This window comes from Puccinia triticina, chromosome 6A, assembly GCF_026914185.1.
Source record: "Puccinia triticina chromosome 6A, complete sequence".
NCBI lineage: Eukaryota > Fungi > Basidiomycota > Pucciniomycetes > Pucciniales > Pucciniaceae > Puccinia > Puccinia triticina.
The window spans coordinates 2,814,579-2,833,544 of NC_070563.1; the positions used below are offsets into that span (position 1 = coordinate 2,814,579).

An 18,966-nucleotide genomic window follows, 5' to 3' on the forward strand; every position below is an offset into this window, starting at 1 on the left:
CAAGGGCAGTTGGCAGGCTCGCTAGAATCACCCCGGGCAAATTGGGGTCATGAGAGCTGCACAGGTTGCATGGTCCTGTATGCAGGTCCTGTCACATATACATGACAAGCTGTCTGGATCATGACATGCACCTCACATCTCCAACATGTCACATGCACAGTGACTGTGCAGAGGCTTTCACAGACCTGTCAGCTACAGTTCACATACATGAAAGCCAGTCCTGCAAGTGATGCATGACACAGGGCGTGGGAATTTTTTATGTGACATGCAGGACTGTGCAACCTGTATGCCTGTCATGACCCCGGTTTGCCCGGGGTGAATGATCTTACAGAGGCTCTGTAGCTGTTGGTAAATCTAGTGAGCCTTACAGATTTACCAAACAAATATTTAGCTAAAGAGCCCTAAAGAGGGCGCAGGGGTAGAAAATTGCTTACATACTTGGTAAATATGCCTTACCGGGCAGGTTTACAGAGACGGTGGTGGATGCTCTAAGACAACCACTAAGAGCATCCACCACCATCTAGGTAAATCTTTTGGTATTCAGCGAGTCCCGCAAGGCTTGGTTGCTTAGCTAAAGAAAAAACCCACCCTTGCCAGCCGGTATTGGCTTGGTAGATACAGCAGATACAAAAAAGCTTGCGTTTGGGGGGTCTGAAAATCCAACCCCCAGGGTCAGAAAAAGCCACACCCAAACAAAGCCACAGAGAGATACAGGACCTGTATCTCTCTGTGGTTTCCATACCCCCCACCCCCCAATGCCGGCACCATTTCCCCTTCCCCCCCCCCCCCCCCCCACCGCCTACCCACCCAGCTATCCACCCACCCCAGCCATCCTCAATCCCCCAGCCACCCAAATCCCCCCCCCCCCCCCCACTCAGCCTGTTGTGAGTTTTCTCATTTCCTTCCCAGTCTCTCCTTCCTGGCTTTGGCTGACCCACCCACCTCTGCACCCTCCCCCCAGGCCCAAAACCATTGGACCGCAACGTGGTCAGTATTATGTACGTTTTTGTTCCCCATGATAGTTCAATAGGTCTGATCCTCCAATTTGCCCAATCATCCGGCCAGCTGCCCTCCCAAATGGGGTTTGTGAAGTATGCCCAAGACGTCAAGGTGATTGTTGTCAAGCTCAGCCTCCGCGGACTGACCCTCGATGAAATCAATGACACAATTGATAAGAATGTCTCTCACAACTCTTTGGCGCAATGGAATCGCCTGTATCAAACCACTCGAGATGTGGTGCGTGACCTGGTGCTGTGTGAAGACAGAGGTTGGCCGCTATCCTTCTCGGCCAAGGAGCGGGAATTCATCCTCTTGGCCCTCGATTTAGAGCCGACACTCTACCTAGATGAGATTCAGTCTCACCTGGAGACCATGACAGGCGAAATTCACCCAATTCCCTTGATCTCAGACGAGTTGAGGAGCCGGCTCAACTTCTCAAAGAAGGTTGCCTGGACCGTCCACCCGGCGCAATGCCCAGTGAAAAGGGCCCAATATGTGACCCAGGTGGGCCCATACCCATCCAGCTACTTTGTGTTTATAGGTAAGTCCAGGGTGGTTTGCTGTGTGGTATCTAATTGGCTAGTTTGGCTGATGCATTGGCTGCATCCAGACAAATGCGGAGTGTCTCTTGGTACCCACTCACGCAATCATGCATGGTCAAACCGCGGCCGTCGGACAAAACAAATCCCTCATGCTCACGATGCGCCACGTATCTCTGTGTGTCCGGCGGTTTCACTCGATGGGATGGCGCAGGAGGGGACAATGTGTTGCGTTGACATCAAGTACTTTTTAGAGGATGTTCTGGTAGGGATTACTGTTTTTTTGGCTTTTTCTTTGGCGGACCTCAGCGGCTTACTTATGTACTTGTCTCAATTTTTTTCAGATGCCTGTGATGAATGCGTTCCCTGGCCGGAACAGCGTGCTCATCATGGACAATGCAGCAATTCACCATAGAGGACGGATCGCCGAAATTTGCGCGGAAAACCAGGTGTTGCTGATATATTTACCGCCTTACTCGCCGGACATGAATCCAATTGAGAAGGTCTTCTCAAACCTCAAGTCGCACCTCAAACGACATCGGATGCTCACCGGGACCGAGTTGGACGCCAACATTATCAAGGGGGTGCTCCCAACGATTGCCACCCCCAATTTGATGCAAAAACTTTTTCGGGGCAGTGGGTACAGGGCCTGAGCTTTTTTGGGAGAGATTTTTTCATGACTGGATTTATTTTTGTCTTTCTTTTTTCTTTAATTCTTCAAATGAGAAAAACTTTACTTGCTGCCAACTAAAAGGAGCCCTCTGAGCCGCTTGGAGGGGACTTGTGAGATATGTTGGGTCTACATGACTAGGCTGCTTTGTGGGCACTGGTCTATCTTTGCGGGCCGGGACTTTGAAATATTACATCCATGGTGGGGACTTTTCCTTGCCGGCCAGGACTTCAAATTTATGAGTCATCATGTCTGGCCCCACGTGCAATTCTGTGACTTGTAAAAAAAATGCTGCGCCCCAGAGGGACATTTGCAGATGGTCCCCGGGCCCCATCATTTTAGGCAAAGTCTTTCTATTTGCAGACGGTCCCCGGGCCCCAGCGGTAAACTGGGCTGCAGAGGGACTCATTCATTTTAGGCAAAGTCAATCTCACATACAGGCCTTGAAGATTATCTGGACCTCCGGCGGAGCCGGCAGGCCCAAGACTGGCGTCCACCCCCACTGTCTGTTTATTGGAGCTAAGATATATGTATAAATTCCATGCAAGGTTAAGAGGATTGTAGCAGATATAAAAATTTACGATCCAAGATAGGAGAAGTGGTCACGGATATAAGAGTAATAGAAACACGCAACCAAGAGAGGAATTGGACAAAGGCTTAGGAAGGGGGCTGCTATGGGTCTCATCAGGAAGAAAAAAAAGGCTGCCGCCCGCAAAAAAAACTTCCTATGTTGAGCAACCCTCCAAACACACTAATTATGGCCTAATGGGATGGAGATTGATCATAGTGGGTGGGGATTAAAGTCTGCGCCCCAGACAAGAGCTGCCAAGCTAGAGGTATGGGATAGTTCATGGACCGTAACTCGGCCAGGTTGGTCTCCGCAAAGAAGCTCCAATTGCTGACCAGCGAGATGTTGATTAACGCCCAATGGTTTGGGTTGTTTGGATGAAAATTGCAGTGGTCAAGGAATTGCTCCATCGTGAGCACGCGGCCAGCAGCGTTGAGGTTTCCGGGGTACTGATGGCCATAGCTATTCTTCGGGGAAGAATTCGATACCCACCCGTCTAGGGAGTCCACCTCTGTCTGGTCAATCCCAGAGACTTCCGGGCGGGTGGCTGCGGAGCGGCCAGAGCCTAGCTGGATAGCAGAAGACGCCCCGGACCCCGCAGCCTTGCGAGTTGGGGATTTAGCATCCCGGCGAGGCGGTGAGCAGTGTCAGTTGAATTGAAGTCGACTCAGTGTGTGAGCTACCCCGTCAGTGGCCGGGCTGTGCGGTAGTTTGCGGACAGGCAACCGGTTGATCACCAGGTGGTCTTTTCCACCAGAGACGCACTCAATTTCGGTGCTGGCCATGGAGATTGACTGCTGTGGGGACTTAGCTGGCGGCCGGGCAAAGGGGCGCAGTGCACGCTCCATTGCGTCATGCTCGGCTGGGTCCTCAGGGTAGTGATTGGTGTCCGACGAGTTGGCCTGCAACTCTGAGGGCGACCCCGGGGCACTCGGGCTCAGGCGGTCCAGCTCGTTGAGGTCAGGCAGGCCCGGAGGGGATTCTGATCGGATGGGCACCCCCACCCGGGCGTTTATGGGGACGCTGGGTTGGGATATAGGAGCCATCACGCCGTCGCAAGGATCCCCCCCAATAGGACACGGCGGGCACTGGGATCCAAGGTGAAGGGGGTTGAATCGGTGGCGGCGCCGCTTGGGGTGTAGAGGTTGTTGCCCGCGAGGCCCCTGCCTTCACCCAATCCAAAGCACCCAAAGCCAGCGTTGGTATATCAGGAATCAACCAGGGGGGGTTGGATGATCCCGTTTGCAGTGACCCAGGCCGGAGTGAACTTTGGGGTGGCGTAGTTGGATTTGGCGGCCTTGCTGCTGCCTTTGCCTTTGCGATGGATCTGCGCCTTTTCGGCAACCTCGTCTAGGGTGAGGATGGGTACTGCTTTGCTTACGAAATCCTTTGACCTGGGGGGATTGTCGTATTCCACTCCTGGGGCCCCGTGTCGGATGGCCCGTGCCCACTGCCACAAGCTATTTGTGTAGATCGGAATTGAGGCCTTGGACGAATTGAGCGGGTCTTTGATCCGGAGGTTCTCGGTGTTCCCACCATACTTCGCAATAATGTGCGCTGTCAGGTCGCCCACAATCTGTATTACCTCAGCTGAGTCTACATTGGCCTTTGGCTGAGGAGGCAGTCAGCATCCAAAACATGCGATGAACGTAAGTAGACCGTAAAGACCGTAAGGATGACTTACATTCATTACCAACTGAGTCGCCTTACATTGCAGCGCCAGGCGCGTTTGCTCTGGCGCATGAATAAGGGCCAGGTTTTCGTCTTGAGCTCGCACCTTTGGGGAAAGGTTACAAACACATGAAGTCAGCCCAACAATTCAAAATCTCCAAATGAGAAAGTGTGATCTCACCGCAGCAGCCTGCTTCTCCAGGACTGATGGGTCCTGCATGGTGATTTTCACTTTGACCTCATTCCTGGGGTTGCGAGCTACCTCCGTCACGAAGTTTGACCATTCTTCCTCGGATGTGACTGCCGTGTTGCGGGCAACTCCAAAAACACAATTGTTGTGGATTGTGCACCACCACTGGATTGTATTGCCCTCCAACTCCAACTTCCTCAAATGCGTGCAGACATGTTCGCGATTGACTGACACCCTCATGATGAATTCTCTTTTGAACAAGTCAAACAAGTAGTCCGAGAGGTGGACCATCCAGGTAATGAGGCCTGCGTGGCCTAACTTTGACCATTTGGGTACGGCTGGCGTTGGTTTCCCCTTCTGAGCTAGGGCGATCTCGTGGGCAACCAAAGGGACAAAAACCACAAATTCAAGGATGATTGCCCTTGGAGCGCCCTTGAATTTGGACGCGGCGGATTCCTGTGATTGCTGCTGGCGTGGTGGGTGGGCGGGAGAGGCGACCTGGGAGTGCGGCGGCGCCGGGTGGGGTTGTGGCTGCAAGTTGGGCGGCACTTGGGGTGGTTGTGGATACGCATGTAGCGGCTGTGGTGGCGGGGCAAGAGCCTGGCTGTTGGGTAGCCCGTGATTTGGGGAAGGAAGGGGCTGGGTTTGCAATTGCAACGGGAACACCTGCATTTGCAACTGGTCGAATAGCACGTACAATCTTGAGTCGGCTACATTGCCCAGAGATGGCCCCAAGTAGGATTCTTGGGTGCCACCGGGCTTGTTTGCAAAGGGGAGTGGCGGGATTTGTGAGTCAAACTGGTGGTCCATTGGCCGTTGATACCTGAGCGTGTGTATCAGATCCCCAGTGGTTGTCAGCCGGAGGATGAAGAATATGGAAGTTACAATCTTACATACCTGCAAAGCGGGCAAAAGCTCTTCTGCGGGGTGTTTGACTGATCTCGGCTGGTCCAATGGTTTTGGGCCTGGGGAGAGGGTGCAGGGTGGGTGGGTCAGCCAAAGCCAGGAAGGAGAGACGGGGAAGGAAATGAGAAAACTCACAACGGGCTGAGTGGGGGAGGGGGATTTGGGCGGCTGGGGGATCAAGGATGGCTGGGGTGGGTAGGCCGGCCAGAATGGGGGGGGGGGGGGGGGGGGGGGGGGCGGTGGGGGGGAAATGGTGCCGGCATTGGGGGGTGGGGGGTATGGAAACCACAGAGAGATACAGGTCCTGTATCTCTCTGTGGCTTTGTTTGGGTGTGGCTTTTTCTGACCCTGGGGGTTGGATTTTCAGACCCCCCCAAACGCAAGCTTTTTTGTATCTGCTGTAGTGCAAGTTTAGATAAAGACACCATCACCACCCTTGTGTCCATTCAGCCTCTCTGTAGGTAAACATAAAACACAACACTATTATCACATACAGACCTTTGCCGATTGGGCTTGAATGCATCCATTCAATGACCACTTGACCGGTCATCAAATAGATACAATCAGCAACCCGTAACAGATTATATTTGGAGCTGTTGTATGACTGGTAATCATAAAACTGGTCATCAAAAGACCATTCATCATTGAAAGGCCTGTGATTGATAGAACGGTCATCGAAAGACCGATCATTGATAGACCGTTCATCAAAAGCCCGGTGATTGGTCATTGAAAGACTGGTGATCGACAGGGGTGATTGGTAATAAATATCCCTCCATTCGATGACTGTTCTTCACTGGTCATTGAATGGGGGTTCACAATCTCAAGACACTCAAGGTCATCTATGTATGCAGGTGGGTTGATGACCGGTCAATCAGTCTTGATTGGTCTTCAGAAGGAGATCATATTTGTTTTGGATAACTGGGGGGTATGTATGTACATGTACATGTATGGGGTTTGTACATGTACTGGCGAGTCTGGAGGGGGCAGAGGGGGGCAGTCGGTAGGCTCATCAAAATTTTCCTTATGTAGGGCTTGGTAAATCTAGTGAGTCTTAAAGATTTACCAAACAAACATTTAGCTAAAGAGCCCTAAAGATGGCATGGGGGTGGAAAATCCCTTACATGCTCTGTAAATCTGCCTACCAAGCGGGTTTACAGAGACAAGGGTGGATGCTCTAAGAGCATCAGCATTGTATCTAAGTTAGTATGGACTAACTAGCTTGGAATATGCTTGGAATAAGCTAATCTGATTGGCCAACCGCATGGGTGGGGATTAGCAGGTCCAAGGCTGTTGGAGGTTATGTGTTCAGGGGCCTGTATGTTATGTGTTTGGATAGAGTTCATGCTTATGAGCATTTTGAATATTCATTGTGTGTTTTGTCCAAGGACTAGTGGGGTCTCCATCTAGACCCCACCAGCTCCAAACGGAGCTCCGGTTCAAGTTGATCCCAAGTTGATCTGAGCCGATGCGGATGGGGGGGTGGACTAAGTGCCCTAATCCGGGCTAACTTAGTGCCAAATGCAGATGCTCTAAGGCACTCAAGTGAAAGAGTACGTTAGCAATGGTGTTATGTTCAGATACTTGTGAAGGAAGGTCAAGGGATATCAAACGTGATAAAAGTTAATTGAAGTCTGCGGGAAGAATTCATCTGTCACCCCAACTCCGGCAGTAATAAGTCATTCTGCTTCTGCTTCCCTTGTGTTTATCCAGAAGTCATGATTTGTGATCAGACTTGAATTTTGTTTCTTGTCAGTGTATGCTTATCAAAGCTTGTCTTTTCTAGTCATAAATATGTAAATATTATTCCAGTTGTGGTAGCATCTCTTTATTCAATGTCTAATCTTCTTTTCTACAGTATGTACTTGTGTACAGATTGTGTTGAATTTTATCTGTTTACAGCTGTGTGAAATCTTTTGGAAACTGTGAGTGTCTCTAAGGCTGACAATCTTTCCTGGGGCATGGAATTTGATTTAGACCAGAACCCCAAGATCCTCACACGCAAGACACAGCCGCTTGGGAAGTCCCTCCTCCCTGCGGTCAAGGGTTGTGCATCACACCTCAACAAGGTTCCCTTGCTTGCCACAAAGGGAAGAAGGAATTTGATAAGTTAGACCCAATGCATTGGCTAAGGCACATAGAAGGATGTTTGTTTTTACCTTTTTAAAAGAAAACATTAGATCAAACTATTTTTGATTACAATCATCAGCATCCTCTTGAATAACTCAAAGCCTCAGATGACAGAGGGAAAAATTGTCCCCCAGGGGCCCCTGCGGTTGTCAAAGGGAGGGACTTTTAGATTAAGAGTCTTGAGTGTTTTTCATTTCCTCAGCTTGGCCTGTATTAGACATGTTTGCCTGCACATATCTACATAAATACTGCAATCTCTCCTTCATGCAGAAGTATGTACATAGAAAAATTGTTCAGAACTTTCAGATAGCAACAGATACGAGACAAGTTGACCCAGCCCAACCCACCCATTTAGTCTGTGGCCCAACATGGGCGGCCCAAACCTGCCCAATTGCCATGCCTAGCAACAGCCTCTCCAAAAACTAAGGAAACAGTGAGGAGGACACTGGAGGACTTGTTGTAATCTGAGCCAAATTTTGCAGGGAAATATAGGCTTTGGGACTCTGGGAGGCTCCCAGATTGCTCCCAGATTGTGATGGGAAGTCCTCCACTGAATTAGTATAACTAATCAGACCTAGGTTGAGGTAGGTTAACCTTATGATACTTGACAGGTTTAAAGATGAAGAGAAATGGGAGAGAAACAGCCCACAGACATTGCACTCTGAGATAAACATGGTTCAGTGAAAGAGGTTACTAACTGTTAATCTCCTTGGTACCTGTGACTGAAGGGTACTGGTAGTATAGTGGCCTCTGTTTGGTGATCCTGGTTGTCCAGGGGTGTGGTTCTGGTGGTCTGAATTATGTTTATCCTCCAGCTATTTACATGGAGGATCCTGACTTCAAAAAATTTCACAGTTTGCTTACATAATTACATCTGTACAAGTGGTTGGTGTGATCTGTTTCACCTACATGGTGGGGGTGCACATGCTTTGAGAAGCACCAAACTCTGCTAAGGAGCTGGGATATTTCAGTGAGCACAATGGTGAAAATTTCATGAGAAAACAGAATCTGAAGTCAAAACAAGGTCAAAACAGATATAAGACAGTTCAGGTAGAAACAAGTGATAAAGGCAAACTTTCAGGTCAGCTGTGCTGACTTTAAGGCTGACAATTACTGGGTGTGTTCTTTTGGGTGGAATAGGTTAGTTAAAAAGGTTTTTTGTCAATGGGGGATGGCAAAAGGGGGTTTAGAAGAGGGAAAAAACCCCAGGGGGTTTAGATCTGTTTGGGAATGAGCTAAAAGATGGGTTGGATCAACGGTGGGCTGATACACTAACTCTATTGTTAGTGTAGTGTATTGTTAGTTTTTTCCACTGCACTACACAAATAATACTGTTATCCTTGATTTTATTGCAATAACAATACATCTTTTTGATGTTATTCTTTTTGGCTGTTATTGTATTGTTAGTGTAGCTGAAATATGCCAGGTTAACAATAACCAAATCCTAGTTTCATGATTGTTATCTGTTGTTATTCCTGATAACAAATACAATAACTGTCAGTTTATCTCTGCAATTAATGATAAAATTACTTTCAGTGTATTGATATTTTTGGTAGTAAAGTTGGTTTTGTGTTACAAAAAAAATAAATCTGGGACATGATGTTTTGAGAATCATTTTCTAGAGGCTAAAAACCATGAAATAACAGATACTGTAGTGCAGAAGATTGTTATCCTAACTCTGATACACTAACTTTCAGGGAAATGTTGGTTATCCAAAATAAATACACTACCTGTTAGTGTATTTTGAGTGTATTCTGGATAACAATACCCAAGATCTTCAATGAGAAAATTTAGATACACTAACTGTTAGTGTATTGGGCTATAATTGGGGATAACAATACCCCAATTGTCTCGCCAAATAACCACGGATACACTAACGATATTGGCCCGTAGCGTAGCGTAGCGTAGTGGCCCATTGTTGGTTGGATGGTTGGTTTTGGACTGGTTTTCCTGCAGTTTCCCTGGCCTCTTAGAGGGTCTTGCTGGTCAGGAGTCCATGTGCAGCGGAGACTTTCAAGAGGTTATTTTTTACTGTAATGTTGGACCTGGATGATTTCCCAGAAGTGCCTCAAGTGGGACGTTGAAACCCCATAATTGCCAATTATCATCTTTAATGGAGGCAGAAAGTTTTATACTTCAGACTGTATGAGATTTGAGGAGTGGCAAGATCACTTTGAAACATTTAATATCCTTAACCTTGGCCACTCACGAGAATTATCTTTCTACATATCTGAGATTCTTTCTTAAAGTATAAGCCTCTGAAATACTTTCAGAACATTTAATATTGAGTAACACATGCAAGAATTTAATAGTCAACACAGCATTGCCTAAGACAAGCGGCGGCACAGCCACCTTGAGTCTAGGAATTAAGAAAGATGATATGATGAGTGGGGATGCTGTTTGTGATGTCAGACTGCTATGTGTTGAGAATATTACAAGATCCGGGTCCCTTATAGTTTAGCTCCTCGGACCGCTTTGTCAATACAAGCAGCGACATATTCGACGTTGGAAGAGTTCAATCCACTAGATAATGAGCAGGTAACAAGCCACCGGGGCATTTCGATAGAGGCAAATTGTGTCAACTCAAATCCAAGCAGGCTGTTTCGCAGAAGACAGACTACTTACGCCATCGAAATTCGGCCATTGCCAGTCATGTAGATGTGAGCGTTCTCGATCATCTTTTCGACTTGAGGGGGAGTCAAGCCAGTGAACCTAATAATTATTAGAAGAAAGAGGAAGCCCGCGTCAATGATAAATCAACATTCTTATTGATCTCTCTGAGCCACACGGTCCAGGAACTTACGAAAACATGCCAATCTGTCGAGTGATGTGTTCCCATGAACCAGGTGTTTTGTATTTATTCTCGAGTAAATCCCGCAGTTTTCTTCGCATTTCGATAATCCGGTCAGCCATCGTCTTGACATCCTTCTTCCATTGTTCGAAATGATGGGGCTCATTTAAAATCTTAGAAACCTAGAAACAACAAGGAAGTGGGGGAGAAAAATAATGAACTTCGAGTAGTTATTGATCAAAAGAAATAAAAAAGAAACTCAACGATTCGAGCGCCGTAAGCGGGGGGGTTGGATATTTCACTACGTTGTAAAACACTAATCTGACTCTGTATTCGACCGGCCTCTTCTCGGTCTTTCGCGACGACGGTCAAACACCCGATTCTCTCTCCATAGAGCCCAGCATTCTTGGCAAAACTTTGGCAGATCAACAGCGGGATCTTCCGATCGACAAAGTGGCGGACTGCCCAGGCGTCATTATCCAGGTCACCGGATGCGAAACCTTGGTATGCGCAATCGAAGAAGGCGTAGTGACCTTTGGAGAGGAAGATGTTGGCCAGTTCTTGCCATTGGTCTCGAGTTGGATCGACTCCGGTTGGGTTGTGTGCACACGCATGCAACAAGAAGACCGACATGGGTGGAGCTGAATTCAAGGCATCCACAAAGCCTTTGTAATCCAAGCCGATCGTCTTGGGGTCGTAGTATGGATAATCTTTGGTTGTAAGGCCCATGTTGGCAAAGATCGCTTTGTGGTTTGCTAGGAGAGGGGAGTGCAAGAATTAAGTTTGGGTTCCTGCTGTGACTGGAGATCGATCTGGTGAAACATCAACTCACCCCATGTTGGATTTGAAAGATACACGACTCGTTGATCAGCGGGTAGACCTTGCCAAGGTTGATAGAATTTGGCCAAGAACAGACCACCTAGATGGTTTGCGCCTGTACCCGAGATCGTCTGTGCCTTTGCGACTCTGTTTTAGTGTGTTGTTGGTTGATATCATAATGATAAGCGTTTTTGCGAGTGAACGAAGATGGATAGACTGGGGAGCAGAAGCTGACCGGTTCTCGGATGTGGCGTTGCTGTTAGACCCGAGGATCAAGATTGAACTAGCCGAGGTAAACGAAGGTATACCGGTGATAGGTTGGTACTCGTGGTCTAGGTTTTCATCTTCGGCCAATTCCTTTTTGATCTGTAAAAGGGAGGCGAAGTACGTATGACATACACATGCAAGTTGTATAAGCCGTCATGTGTGATATGGCGGAAGTATACATATTTAGTTATGTACTCTAAAAAATACTGACCGTCTTAACTACCGGAAGCACCCATGGTTTACCACTATCGTCCCTGTAAGCTCCGACGCCAAGATTGACTTTGTCTTGGAACTGATCGGCCTTGTAAGCGGCTGTGAGTTGGAAGATGGCATCTGGAGGTGCCAGGGGAACTGTCGAGAAGATGTGCTGGGTGGATGGCATGATGTTTGTGCTTGGGGAGTGTTGAGGGTGAGGTTCTTTCGACCAGTGGTCTGGTTTTGGGGTTTTTGTGGGGAAGAACACCGGAGAAGAAGGCCAGCTGTCGGGGGGTGCACCACCTAGCTTAACTAAGGCTCTCGAACGGAGGGTCCCGAAGGGACCCCGTGTCCCCGCGGGACGCTCTCCGTAGGAGAGGCTTATGAGTCATGTCCCAATCTTCGCAGTAGAAGTTTGAGTTCTGGAGCATCAAAATTGTTTAAAAAATTATTAAAAATCAGCGGTTAAGAGCATCCGCATCCGTGGCTAGATTAGCTGGGCTAACTAGCTCGGATTACGATCGGAATAGGATAATCCGATTGGCCATCCGCATGGGTGGGGATTAGCGCTAACTTAACCAAGTCCCTCTATTTGAGGGGGGACACTGTCCCGCCGGGACCCTCCGAAGGAGGGACTTACACCCAATGTCCAAGTTTGGGCTGACAGAATCAGAACTATGTCTTTTTTCAAACGTTTCTGGCTTCACCCTTTCCCATTGGGCAGCAAAGGTTTGGGGGAACAAAAGATTCCCAAGATCAAGGAGAATCTCTCCAAATTTTTCTGAATTTTTCGAGGCCTTCAGAACCCCTCAGATCCATTTTTTGTGACTGTCTGTGGTCCGCTTCATCCTATATTACAAAGTTCACACTGTACAGAATCCAAAACTCGTGATGTTACAAGGGACATTGCAGATCAAGAAGACAGGTTGGGGATAGGTGGGTATAGTACATGGATAAAGAAGACTTTGGTCATCATGCAAATCCAAACAATAATGAAATTGGACAGGAAATGGATGGGTGAGAGCAGTTTTAAAAAAGTCCCCACCAAAAAACCAAATGCTGTCAGCCTGCAAGTCCGTTTAGCGCGTAAGTCCCTCCCTCCGGTTGGCGCAATGCGACCAGTGTTTTACCACTCCACCTGTAGGAGGGTGGGACTTAGTTAAGTTAGGGATTAGCGGGTCCAAGCCTGTTGGAGGTTATGTGTTTAGGTGCCTATATGTTATGTGTTTGGCACCTAAACACATAAAGTTCATGCTAACAAGCATGATGCATATTCACTTTGGGATTAGTCCCAGGATTAGTGGGGTCTACATTTAGACCCCACTAGCTCCAAACGGAGCTCCGGGCTAAGTTGATCCCCGGTTGATCCAACCCGATGCGGGTGCGGGGTCGAACTAAGTACCCTAATCCGGGCTAACTTAGCGCCCGGTGCGGATGGTCTAATGTTGTGCAAGATTGGCTTCCTACAGCTTGTAGGGCATATGATTGCGCACATTAGGGGGGTTCAAAATTGATCCAGGAAGCTGTCCAGGTCCAAAAATCCAGGAAAAAAATCGGACCTGGAAGCTCTCCTGTGAACCTGGGGGCCCGATTAGCAAGAGGCTCCAGGAGGGTTGTTCCAGGTCCAGGAATCAGGCCAAAATGACAGGAAACAACTCGCATCAACATGTTTTTGCACCCCCAACCCCTCCTGGCTGTATCATCCCAAATAGAGATACACCACCGCTCGATTCTCAACTTTGAGTTGCGTTGGCGCACCCGCGGGGTCAAGGGGATGTCAGGTTTGACCTGCCTGCCGCAAATTTGACTGCGGAGGCAGGTCAACGCCGGGGACGGGTCAGACCCGCGTTGGTTTGACCCATCCAACCCAGCTGTCATGCCAACGCAACCAGCCCATTCTGTTGGCATGACAGCGGGGTCAGAATAGTGCCATGGCATAACCCGGCCAACCATGTTTGGCCCTGCTGAGCAGGCCAATGGTACGGCTGGGTTGGGCCAACTTGTTGGCCCCGTTGGCTTGACTGTACGTCAAACAAGGGTCCAACACGGCAGACAGCCAACGAAGGCTTGCCAGCAGCGGCAAGCCAACACCGTCGGCTGGTTGAGCCCGCGTCAAGCATTGGTCAGGATTGGCTCGCCGTCCGGGTCGGCAAGCAATCATTGGATTGTTTTTTTTTTTTTTTTTTTGAGCAAGGGTTGTATATATGCTTTTGTTTTGAGAGAAAGGTAATGAGAGTTCCATTTTTCAAAAAAAAAAAAAAAAAAAAAAAAGAAAAGAAGAAGACATGTCGAAAAAAGGTTGTCAGCAGGAATACTGAACAAGAAAACGTGGGTTTTAGTTTAGCACACTGGGTGGCAAGACAAAAGGTCTTTAGCCTAGTGGTGGAAGTAGCAGACCTGGTTGCTTGATGAGATGGCATCCAATAGCTCTGGGTTCAAGCCCAAGCTTGGGGCAATTTTTGCACCAGCCAAGCAATTGCAAATATTACGCAGGCATTGCGTACTGCAATTTGCGTTGCGCAAGCCCGGCGCAATGCGTTTTGTGTTGCGCTGGGCTTGCGTCAAGGATGTGCCAATGCACTTCCATCACGCAGGCCTTGCATCAAGGATGTGCCGATGCACTTCCATCACGCAGGCCTTGCATCAAGGATATGCCAACAGCGGACTCGGACGCAAGGCCTGCATTGGAAGAAATGCCGACTGCAGCGCCAACGGCCTCCCGCGTAGAGACATCAGGTTGGCCACCAAAATTCTTTGGTGGCGTTGGGGAGGTCGCGCCGACGCAGTTCTTTTTGTCGTCGCTGTGTTGACTGCAAACCCTGGTGTACATACACCACGGGTGCAGTTGGATGGCGGGCGGACGTCGGCCACCCCCTCTCCGCCCCTGCAGTTAAACATTGCATGGCGGACGTTGGGAGGAGTATATGTCGGGAAGGTCGGGCTGCCCCTGACGGCGGCTAGGCCACGAATCCTACCCTGACATTGGGCTTCAAGCTGGGATTACCCAGACGTTGGCCGCGGGGCTCAGGGTCATGATGAGATCCAAGCAGCAAAAAACATCCAAGGGGAGGGTCAATCCGGCGACCGCACCATACATCCGGGGATTGATCGCTCACCGGTGCGATTGCTTACAACCACTGCAAGAACAACAATATTCACACTGTGGGCATCTCGCTGTTGGTCCGGGCCGCAGCGACATCATGACGCTGCATATCAGAATGCAGCGACATCTGGCCGGCTGATTTGCCTTTGGACAGCCAGCCACCACAGTACATACATAACAACCTCTCAATGACTGGTCCTTGTGCCAGCCATTGAGAGGATTACACACTCCTCTCACTTCTCTTGGTGACCAGCTCATGGACCGGTCATTGGGAGGAGTCCACACTCCTCTTGATGCCAGCACACACCGGCATCAAGAGGAGTACAGACACCTCTTGATGGCCGGCACAACGACCGGTCACCAAGAGGAGTATGCACTCCTCTCAATGGCTGGCCCAAGGCCCGGTCATTGGGAGGAGTACATACACACTTCCCTCGATGGACGGCACAGACCGGGCATCAAGGTGCATGTACTCCTCTCAACGCCGGCCTGGGTTGGAATTGAGAGGAGTATGGATTCCTCCTCCCAATGACCGGTCCTTTTGCTGGTCATCAAGAGGAGTTTGGAATCCTCCTCCTGATGACCAGTTGTTATGCTGGTCATTGAGAGGAGTGTGGACAAATCTCAATGGCCGGCACAAGGACTCCTCCTGATGGCCGGTCCTTGGGCCAGCCATTGAGAGGAGTGCGTACTCCTCTCGGTTACCGTTTGTTGTGCCGGCCATTGAGAGGTGCGTTGTGTGTACATACCCCAGTGGCTGGCTGATGGACAGCCAGCCAAGTGTCGCTGCAATACTTGTTGCGCGGGGTTCGAATCCCCACTGAATCGTCAGATGTTGCTGCAGTCCGCAGCGACATCAAGATGCCCGCAGTGTCATATCATCATCCATCTTAGTCACAAATATATACCGCATTCTATCATGAAGAGCAAACGGTGTGAAGTCCAACATTTTTTTTTCTCTTCTATGTACAATCCGCGAGCACGCTTGGCAGATTGTACTGGTGGTCTCAGGAAACTCACTTTTTCAAGTGAGTTTCTGACCTTGGGCCAATGGACAGGTTGACTTGTTGGGAAGGTTGGCTCATTTCCGGGGGCAGCCGACCTGTTGAAAACCTTGAGGGCCGGCCGACCATGCTGACCTGCCAGGCAGATGGGTTGGCCGGACCTATCAGACAAGTCGACCATGCTGCCTCGCGGGTTGGCACGGTCAGACGAGGTTGGCCTGCCCTCCCTGTTGGGAGGAACAGCCGACAGGTGGTTGGGCAGGGTCAGGCCGACCCAAAGGGCTGCTCAACGTCCTGCCAGAACGGCCCAACCCAAATCTGACGGGAGGGTCCGCCTGCCGCGCAACTCACTTTACAAGTGGAGCTGTGGTGTACATATCTCGCATCGGCCACCTCCACCTCCACCATCCAATCCACCATCAGCAGTGAAACAGGTGCGATAAAATGCAATATTGCACATTTAGCAGTATGTCCGCCGCAGTCCAGCCCTGTCTTTTCCGCTCCGGTCTGAATACCCAATCCGCAATCCGTGATCCGCAATCCGTGCATTCCAGTCCGCGTGCGACTTTCCGTAAGCTTTCTTAGCGTGCTTTTCTGACATCATCCTCAGTGCTTATGTCACGGGAATGCACTCTGCCTGAGCCGCTCTGTGCATTCCTGCCTGTGCTATCCCCAAGTGGACATTCTACCACACATGCCTATATAATTCACCACACCAATAATGTGTATTTATCATAGTAAATTCATGTTTTCCCCAAATCTTGTCAGAGGGCAACTTGTTAAGAACCTTTTTTTTATAATTTCTCACCTATGTAGCCTCTTTCTATACATGGAAAGAGGCACGGACAACTCATCTCTTTTTGTTTCATTTCTTGTTTGGCCCAAAGTGGGCTCAAACAGAGAACAGCATTGGGCCGCGGCTCAGGGACAGCCTTGGTTTGCTGGGTCGCACGCCCAATGGTGCTTCAACCGCGGGGCTCTGTCAACTCCGCCAATGTGGCATGTTGGCTGGGTTGGCCCGCCCGCGGAGCAGCATGGGTCGTGCCAAGGTGGGCCCAACCAATCCTTGACACCAATCTCAGGGTGTAAACAGGTTGGGTTCGGGTTGAAAAACAGCACCCAAACCCAACCCAACATTTAGTGCGGGTTGGGTTGGGTTGGGGCAGATTTTAAAATATGCTGCCCAAACCCAACCCAATGTCATACTTTTTTGGGTAGGGTTGGTTTGGGTCTTAGTTCCACCCGACCTATTGGGCGCAAAAAACCCCCAACTTGACTGTTGGAGACGCCATAGTCGGGTCGCAGGTTGACCCAATTAGTAAATAGGCTGCCCAAACCCAACCCAACGATTTTACAAGTTGGGTTTGGGTCATGCCATTTTCTTTAAGAACGTGCCCAAACCCAACGTGTCTTGGGTCAGCCCAACCCATTTACACCCTGACACCAATCCAACCCCGCGGCTGAAATCTGGGTAGACAGGTTGGGGTCCACCTGGGCCAACCTGTCTGCAACTGCGCCGTTGGGCCCACGTCAACCCAAGCTCAAATTTGAGTGGTGGTGTACAGAGAGTCTCTTTGGGAACCCTGTTTGAGAGGATTTGTTAAGCTTGGCGCAAAGTGCCTATAGAACTTGCAGGGCTGCCCTTTGGCTCACTGGGAGATTTTGTTAAGCTCACCTAGGGATGTAAACAGGTTGGGTTTGGGTTGGAAAATGATGCCCAAACCTGACCCAACGTGAGCACCGGGTTGAGTTGGGTTGGGACAAAACTGCAAATGTACTACCCAAACCTGAACCCATTGATGAGGAGTCGGGTCCGGGTTGGGTCTTTGTCCAACCCGAGACAGCATAAGTTGTGCTAAATGCACACCAAATTTTTTGTATGTGCACACCAAAAAAGGCGCACACAGGTGCATGTATGCCAAGAAACCCAGGACAATTGACCCAAGTCCAGCTTGCCTAGAGAAATACATACATCCCGTCTAGCTGGAATTTGACCAGGTTTCCGTGATTTTTCTTCCCGGCAAGCTGGTCAAAACCCAGCTTGCCAAGAGGTATGTAGTCCTCTTGGCAAGGTGGTACAAATCCATCTTGCCAAGAGGTATTTATTCCTCTTGGTGAGCTGCTCATAAGTCTAGCTCTCCGGTGTGGTATTTATTCCTGTGTTTCTATACAGAGAAATATAAAAATTTCCTAATTTTAAAATTAACCCCAGAAATGGACTTTTCACACAAAATAATGTTCTTTTACCGGGAGTGCAACAGGAAGTGGGATTGGTCCACGGGCCGTGACACCACACGAGCAGGCCAGATGGGGACCTGTCCCCATACTGAGAGTACAGCGAGGCACTAGAGTAGCCGAGTTGTACTAGAGCCCGCCGCATCAATCTAGCACGTGGGCGCTGCCGTAGCAAGTACAGGGAGGAGCCACCCAAGGAGAGGCTCGGACTCAGACCATGGTCTGGTACTTCCCCAAGTCCTCCTCCCCTTCACTCTCCCCAAGATCCCTCTCACTTACCACTGACTCAAGTCTAAGAAAATTTTCCACTCCATCACTCCCCATCCGACCGTAGAAAAGTTTTCCAATACCACCCACCCACCCATAACAGAAAGGTCATTTCAGGCGATTAGGGCAGATTTAGAACACAAGGCAAGGGTCTTACACCCTTGCCATCACACTCCCGTGTGTGCTGCTCCAGAGAGGAGGATTATTGACCTCTTTTCCCCTCCCCCCCTTTTTCCGGTGTGTCAAGGCGCTAGGATTCTCTACCCGAGATGATCAGGCCCTCACTCTACCGCGGGGATAGGCGGAAGAGGTGGGAAAACTCCTCTCTGCAACTTTAAGTTGCAGTCCTCTCCCTCGAACCATACACAGGGATCTAGGGAAGCCACTCCCTGGCTTCCAGGATCCCCTAGATGTAATGAAGCATTGAAAATGTTACACAGCGCACTAACCTGAAGAGTCGTGCGCAAAGAGCACAGAACCTCCGTTCAGCGGGTCCTCCTGGCACCATGAGGCAGAGTAGACCTATAGTCACCCACTGGAATGACCCCTCTACCTTCACCGGTTTAGGAGTTACACAGATTTCAACCTGTCACAGGAAATGTTTCTCTTGCTTAT

The 18,966-nt window shown here is 49.4% G+C and overlaps 2 protein-coding genes across 2 annotated transcripts; both read right to left on the bottom strand.

Moving 5' to 3' along the window:
• Positions 1–2,561: 2,561 nt before the first annotated feature.
• PtA15_6A363 (uncharacterized protein) lies at positions 2,562–3,822 on the bottom strand (the record flags this gene model as incomplete). The annotated part of the gene is made up of 2 exons (XM_053170060.1): positions 2,562–2,601; positions 3,542–3,822. The coding sequence occupies 2 exons, from the start codon at positions 3,820–3,822 to the stop codon at positions 2,562–2,564; spliced, it is 321 nt and encodes a 106-aa protein (XP_053021289.1).
• Positions 3,823–10,120: 6,298 nt separating this feature from the next.
• On the bottom strand, positions 10,121–11,929 carry PtA15_6A364 (uncharacterized protein; the record flags this gene model as incomplete). Its single annotated transcript, XM_053170061.1, has 7 exons — positions 10,121–10,193; positions 10,296–10,382; positions 10,474–10,643; positions 10,726–11,216; positions 11,294–11,427; positions 11,516–11,646; positions 11,759–11,929. The coding sequence occupies 7 exons, from the start codon at positions 11,927–11,929 to the stop codon at positions 10,121–10,123; spliced, it is 1,257 nt and encodes a 418-aa protein (XP_053021290.1).
• Positions 11,930–18,966: the final 7,037 nt, after the last annotated feature.